Below are 7,834 nucleotides of genomic sequence, written 5' to 3'. Positions count from 1 at the left end.
GAGAAAGATGTGGGAATCTGCTTCCATAGAGATTTACAGCCTTGGAAACCCTATGGGGCGGTTCTAGCCTGTCCTCTAGGGTCGCTGTGAGTTGGAATCGAGTCAGTGGCAGTGGGTTTTTGTTCATTCACATCTGTGTCCCTCCAATCTGGGCTTCGGGCTGAGCTCCGTGAACTGCTCAAAGAGACCCTGCTACCCCTTTGTTCAAACAGACAATGGCCGCAGTAACAAAGAGGAAAATCAGTTGCAGGTGAAACTTTATTTTTAGCATTTCTGAGGCCAAATGAGGATTTAACATGAAAATCGGAGCCCTCGCCACCGCCGGCTGTCTACGAAAGGGGGTTTGGCCAGTCAGGACTCTTGAACCAACACGCCTGGACTCCTTCCAAGCAAGTGCCCCGCAGGATGAAACGGACAGTTCAAAGTTTCTCTGGGGCCTTCTTTTGGCAAGAAATAGACATTTTATTTGGGGGTGGGGTTAACCTTGGGCCACAGGGTGTGATCAGCTTAGGAAGTCGTGTTGTTTGGCTGCTCTGTGATTTCTGTACATTTTAGGCAGATCAGGCCCAAGCCTGAATAAATGTGTGGCAAATGAAAAGTCTGAAACCGGTAGGCTGAAAGCTCCATTGGGTCGGGCCCCAAGCACACTCCTCTGCAGCTTCCATAAGCCAACACCAAACCAAACCCATTGCTGTTCAGTCCATACCAATTCATGGCGATGCCACATGGTACAGACACATCTGGGCTCCCTAGGGTTTCCAATGGCTGGGACCTCTCAGAAGGAGTCCTGGTGGCGCAGTGGTTAAGCGCTTGGCAGCTAACTGGCAGATCAGCAGTTTGAACCGCGTGAGAGTTCCAAAACTGAGCCACCTCACTCGTAGCAGAATGATCAGCCCAGGTCTGAGCCCTGACTCCATCTCAGCTTTTGCTCATTTCCCCTGCAACTGTCAAACCCTTAGTCAGACTTGAGTACATAACAAAGGAAACGTTTTTCTCTGTGGTTAAACTAAGAATGTAGAAAGAATGTTTCTAAGGGAGGGTCTTGACACAAGATCCTTATAAGGAATCCCTTAGCAGCCCTCAGGAAATGTTTTAAGGCAATTACCTCGTGACCGCCCTGTAAAGCCTCACTTAGCATGCATTGAAACTAACCAATCCAAATAGTCCACATTCTGTTTCCAACCACTCACTCTAACACCCCCTCCTTGAGTTGTCCCACCTCCTGCTTACCTAATCTTGCAACTTCCAGTCAGAATGTTGTGTTTCACCTCATAAATATGCCTCTGTGATGCCGCCATTTTGGAGAGCTTGGTTTCACTTTGTGAGATCAGACACGTCCCTAGTTCCAACTATCTGGAACCTTCAATGAATCTCTCTATGTTTATTTTTAACAGAGTATCTGCATTCTTACTCCTTTAAAGAACCCACCAGCTGCTCCACAGGAGAAAGATGTGACAGTTGACTTCTGCAGAGATTTACAGCCTTAGAAACCCTACGGGACAGTTCTACTCTGTTCTATAAGGTCACTGTGAGTTGGAATCGACTCGATGGCCATGAGTTTTGGGTTTGGGTGAACTTTCAGAAGCAGATAGCCAGGTCTTTCTTCTGAAGCACCTCTTGGGTGGATTCAAATTGCCAACCTTTCAGTTAGTAGTTGAGCACAAACCGTTTGCGCCGCCAGGGCTGCCTGCAGCTCCTGTAACCAACACAACCCAGCTGCTGCAGAGTCCATTCCGACTCACGGCAACCCCATGTGTGTCAGAGTAGAACTATGCTCCACAGCATTTTCGTTGGCTGTGACCTTTCAGAAATAAATTGCCAGGGCTTTTTTCTGAGGAGCCTCTGGGTGGATTCAAACCACCAACCTTATTCAGCACCTACTATGTGCCACACACTGTATTAGACACCAGTGAATAAGACAGATCTGGTTCAGTTGGGGAGTTAGGTAACAGGCTATATTACACCCACTCCTCTCTTAATGACATGGTTAGGTTCCAAAAACTAGGTTGTTATGTGAAAATCGGCATTATGCAAAAATGGAGGATGACCATATCAGACCACGAAATGGAGGATGACTACATCATTGCATGACTGCTAAATTATATCATTATAGAAGTGCCAGATGATATCAGTACATAACTGCCAAACCACATCATTATATAATGGCCAAATTACATTATTACATAACTGCCAAACGACTGAGAATCATGGCCCTGCCAAGTTGACACATTACCTTACCCATCACAGCCAGCATTATAGTCCCCTTGCACCTCGCACCTCCCTTGGCGTTCATGACTGTCAAATGTACGTTGTTAATGTGCAAAATGGCCAGATAGTAGATTTTTCACTATTGTTGTAAATGCAAACTATCAGATACCGAGATAGTCGATAAGTGAGGAGTAGGTGTTCAGTGCCACGGGATGAGTGTGGCGATGGAAGAAGCAGAGACTGCTATGGAAGCCCTTGGGGGCCCTAATCCAGATGGGGGCAGGTGTTAGGGGAGGCCTGCATCTTCCTGCCAGACTCATCCTCATAAAATCACGGTGTATCTTGTTTCAACTAAAATTGGCTTCCTGTTACTTCCGCTCCTTCAGGTTCAATCTTGGTAACTTGAGATACCAGGCCCTCCCTTGTAGGCCCAGCTTCAACACAGGACCTTCCCGTGGTAGTAAAATTAGAAGTTGCATCTAATGATTACTACCATTATCATTATCCATTACTATCATAATGATAGTAATAATACTAGTAGTAGAAACTTCATTAAGATTATATATGCCCAGGCCCTCTCTAAGTGCTTTTCCTACATTAACTCCACTCAGCTTTCTCTATGGAGGAGGTGCTATTGTTACCACCATTTACAGATGAGTAAACTGAGGTACAGGTAGGGTAGATGGCAGAACCTGGGTTCCAATCCAGGTGGTGTGGCTCCAGGCCTGGCCTGTGACCATGACACCATTGTGTCTCCGTGTAAACCTACCATGTGGATTGCAGACTCTCTACTGGTTACCCTAAATTCTCCCTGGAGGCCTTTTTTCCTGGTGCTCTCTCTCCTGGGAATGCCTTTCCCTTTCTTATCAAACCCAATCTCTTTTACAAAGTCTCCCTCTATGAAAAAGAAATGTGTCTGGACTCAGTTCTGTGTTCAAGTCCCAGTTTCCAGCTGTCAAATCCTTCCTCCCTGACTCTCAGTTCTCCCATCTCTGCAACGGGAATATTACTCTCCTTCAACAGTGCTGTTTTGAGGACACTGTGAGATAATGTATATGAGCATGCTTTGCAAGAATAGCATGCTTTTCAAGAATAGATTTGACTCATTGAACACTAATGACCGAAGACCAGACAAGCTGTGGGATGACATCAAGGGCATTATACATGAAGAAAGCAAAAGGTCATTAAAAAGACAGAAAAGAAATGTGAGACAAAAATGAATGTCAGAAGGGACTCTGAAACTTGCTCTAGGACGTAGAGTAGCTAAAGTGAATAGAAGAAATGATGAAGTAAAAGAGCTGAATGGAAGATTTCAAAGGGTGGCTAGAGAAGACAAAGTAAAGTATTATAATGCAATGTGCAAAGACCTGGAGTTAGAAAACCAAAAGAGAAAAACACGCTCGGCATATCTCCAGGTGAAAGAACTGAAGAAAAAATTCAAGCCTAGAGGATTCTATGGGCAAAAAATTGAACTACACAGGAAGCTTCATAAGAAGATGGCAGGAATACACAGAGTCATTGTACCAAAAAGAATTGGTTATGTTCAACCATTTCAGGAGGTAGCTTATGATCAAGAGCCAATAGTATTGAAGGAAAAAGTCCAAGTTGCACTGCAGACATTGTGGGAAAACATGAATTGAGGGAATACCAATTGAGATGTTTCAACAAAAGGATGCAGTGCTGGAAGCACACTCGTCTATGCCAAGAAATTCGGAAGAGAGTTATCCTGGCCAATTGACTGCAAGAGATCCATAAATGTGCCCCTTCCAAATAAAGATGAACCAACAGAATGTGGAAATTATTGCACAATATCATTAATATCACATGCCAGGAATATCATGCTGAAGATAATTCAAAAACAGTTACAGCAGTACATTGCAAGGGAACTGCTAGAACTTCAAGCCGGATTCAGAAGAGGATGTGGAATGAGGGATATCATTGCTGATGTCAGATGGATCTTGGCTGAAAGCAGAGAATACCAGAAAGATGCTTACCTGTGTTTTATTGACTATGCAAAGGCATTTGACTGGGTGGATCATAACAAATTATCGACAACATTGCGAAGAATGGGAATTCCAGAACACTTAATTGTGCTCATGTGGAACTTGTACATAAACAAAGAGGCAGTTGTTAGAACAGAACAAGGGGATACTGCGTGCTTTAAAATCAGGAAAGGTGTGCATCAGGGTTGTATCCTTTCACCGTACTTATTCAAGCTGTATGCTGAACAAATAACCCTAGAAGCTGGAGTATATGAAGAACACTGCATCAGGACTGGTGGAAGACTCATTAACAACCTGTGTTACGCAGATGACACAACCTTGCTTGCTGTAAGTGAAGAGGACTTAAAGCACTTACTGATAAAGATCAAAGACCACAGTTTTCAATATGGATTACACCTTAACATAAAGAAAACAAAAATCCTCACAACTAGACCAATAAGCCACATCACGATAAACGGAGAAAAGATTGAAGTTGTCAAGGATTTCATTATACTTAGATCCACAATTAACACCCATGGAAGCAGCAGTCAAGAAATCAAATGACATGTTGCATTGGACAAATATGCAGCAAAAGATCTCTTTAAATTGTTGAAAAGCAGAGATGTCACGTTGAGGACTAAGGTTTGCCTGACCTGAGCCATGATATTTTCAATTGCCTCATATGCATGGGAAAGCTGGACTATGAATAAGGAAGACTGAAGAAGAATTGAAGCCTTTGAATTATGGTGTTGGTGAAGGATATTGAACATACCATGGACTGGCAGAAGAATGAACAAGGCTCTCTTGGAAGAAGTACAGCCAGAATGCTCCTTGGAAGCAAGGATGACGAGACTTTGTCTCATGTACTTTGGACATGTTCTCAGGAGGGACCAGTCCCTGAAGAAGGACATCATACTTGATAAAGCAGAGGGTCAGCGAAAAAGAGGAAGTCCCTCAACAAGATGGATTGACACAGTGGCTGCAACAATGGGTTCAAACATAACAACGATTGTGAGGCTGGCACACGACCGGGCAGTGTTTCATTCTGTTGTACACGGGGTTGCTGTGATTCAGAACCGACTTGATGGCACCTAACAACAACAGCATGCTTTGCAAACTCTTACGTTCTGTATAAATATTCGGGAACCAGCATCCCTTTTCCCTCGTTTCCCAAAATAAAGCTATTTCTATACAGTCTGTACTTCGCTATAGCGAAGTTTCCTTACACATTCCCTTGGACACATGACTTCATCTTTCTAAACCTGACTTTCCTCATCTGTGAAACGGGGATAATACCACCTACATTATAGAGTGATTGTGAGGATTACATGAAATAATGTTTTGAATGGATTGGATGTGTAACAGACACACAAGTCTGTGCATGGCATGCCCTCCAAGCCCTGACTTTTCTCTGGCTCCTGGGGTAAATAATTTCTGTCTCTCATCAGCAGAGGGCAATCCAGAGTCATCCTTCTCCTTCCTCCATTCTTTAAATGAATCAATGCTCCTGTCTTCTAGGAGCTTCTGATCTCTAATTCAGCATCAACACCATAATATTTGTTTACCAAAGAACAATCCCTCCCTTGTTCCATGTGACTGGGCCGTCCTCATGCACAGCCATCTGTAGCCCAAAGCTAGTCCTAACACAGCAGAACATTCCGCGACCACAGCGTCACTCTGTAAGCCGTGGAACGCTTGTTCAGCTGAAATGATGTGCGTCTGGCACAGACCTTCTCTTCTGACTTTGGCAGAACTTCAGGGAGTGAGAAAGCTGGGTTAGTGTTAGTGCTGGGTTTAAAATATGGGACTCAGCAGATCATACTGTTAACACTTCTCCTCTTTGCTAACTTTATGAAGTTCAAGAAAAGCTTTCTGGGGAATGGCACCCATGTATTTGCCAAAAGCTGAGATGGGCCAAGGAAGATGTAGTCAGCATCTGGAATCTCCTTGCTTAAAATTTAACAGCCAAGGAGGGAAGAAGGATATGCTGGGGAGCGAGGGAGTTGGGGGGCTGTGGGGGGTAGATGTGTAAAAGGGATTTGGAAGGAAGTGGGATGCTGAACAGGCTTGGCTCCTTGCGGTTCCACCCCCACAAGCCATCCTTTCCTCTCTTTCTGTAGCACAGCACCTTGTCCTGGCCCTCATCATCCTCCCCAAATAGGGTGACACTTTACGAGAGACCTCCTCGCCCCTCCTGCTCATCGCCAACACGGCTGCCAGTCTGTATTCCTCGCCTTCAGGCTTCCCAGTGCTTATGAAAGAGAAGATCCTCCTTGTAGTGCTGTGTTCAAGACCCCCACAAGCAGACCCCCAACTACCCCTTTGTCCTCATCCCATCTCTCACCCTCCACAAAGCCTCTAACCCCCGCCAGCCGATGGGTGCTATCCCCCAGACACGTGGACCTTTGTGCAGGCTGGCCCCTCGGCCTAGATGGCTCTCCCCCGCCCCCATATTTGTCTGGTAAATTTCTCCCCATCCTCCTGGGCCCAGTTCAAATAGGCTCTTCCTGTGAAGCCTTTCTCAACTCTTCCTGGCAAAGTGGATGCCACCTCATTTCTACCCCATGGGACTTGAGTACTGCACTAGTTTGTGTGTGCCTCTATGTGGCCCTGGGGACAGGACTACGTCTTATTTATAATTATGCACTCCCCTCCGGCCAGCCTCACCCAGTGCCTTGTTCAGCATATATTGTTTTATGTGAATTATTGAAAGCTGACAGAGCAAACTCTCATCGTGCCAAGGAGCTGCCAGAACATTAGATGGAGTTCTGGGCTGTGTCTGGCTCATCGATTCGGCCTTCCCTGCTCCCCAGAAGAGTGCAGTGTATGGGGATAGGTACTGGGCAAATGCCTCCTTGTTTACCATGGGCAACTGCTCCCTGATGATGTGTCTGTCTTCGAGAAGGTGTCCCAATTTCAGCCCAATTGAACTCCCCAACAGTTATCCCTACTGCATGGCTGAATCTGTGTTGGATTCTGGGGACAGAGATATGATGGCGACACTGTCCCTGACTTGGAGATCCTCACAGCTTAGTCAGGGAGACACACACACACAATTCTAAGAAAAGGCATGAAGTTCAGCCCAGCCTGGGAGCATCCAGGTAGGCTTCTTGGAGGAGGTGACTCCTGAGTGGAATACTGAAGGATGCACAGGAGTTAGACAGGCAAAGACAGAGATTGTAACCAACACAGGCTGAAGCTACCATGAGGATTCAGAACTGGAAGATCGTTGTTGGTGGGGGAGGGAGGAGATGAGATGAAGAAAGACAGAGATACCGACGGAGAAGATGGCAGCCTTTGAGTTAGGCTTTGAAGGATAAGAGAGTGTGGGGTAGATAGACTAGAAAAGGATATCGACTGAAGGGAAATCCAGGCAGAGGAACATGAAAGGCATGGACGAGCGAGGCAGCTAGCTCTGAGTGATCAACTACAAGAAGGTTATCACTGGAGCATTAGGTAGGAGATGGATTAGGGTGAACGCTGGGGCTGGAGGGAAGCTAGGAGCCAGGTCACGGAGGGTCTGAGTGTCATGCTGAGGTGCTGAACTTGATCCAGAGCGCAATGGGCGGTGACATGGTAAGACGTACGACTTGGCCAGATTCTGATGATCTCCTACTAACAGTGGGGTCTGCAGAACTGCAAGA

At 45.7% G+C, this 7,834-nt stretch overlaps 1 protein-coding gene across 1 annotated transcript in view; it reads left to right on the top strand.

Annotated features, from left to right (window-relative positions):
• Nucleotides 1–7,224, top strand: part of LOC101351871 (nmrA-like family domain-containing protein 1) — a gene marked incomplete at its 5' end in the record, with an annotated part of 23,175 nt that extends 15,951 nt beyond the window's left edge. Inside the window, 2 exon segments of the mRNA XM_023736848.1 lie at nt 6,352–6,465; nt 7,177–7,224. Coding sequence (XP_023592616.1) covers nt 6,352–6,465; nt 7,177–7,224 — 162 coding nt within the window.
• Between the last annotated feature and the right edge of the window lie 610 nt (nt 7,225–7,834).

Source organism: Trichechus manatus, unplaced genomic scaffold (assembly GCF_000243295.1).
Source record: "Trichechus manatus latirostris isolate Lorelei unplaced genomic scaffold, TriManLat1.0 scaffold00092, whole genome shotgun sequence".
NCBI classification, from domain to species: domain Eukaryota; kingdom Metazoa; phylum Chordata; class Mammalia; order Sirenia; family Trichechidae; genus Trichechus; species Trichechus manatus.
This window is presented reverse-complemented; position numbering and strand designations above follow the sequence as displayed.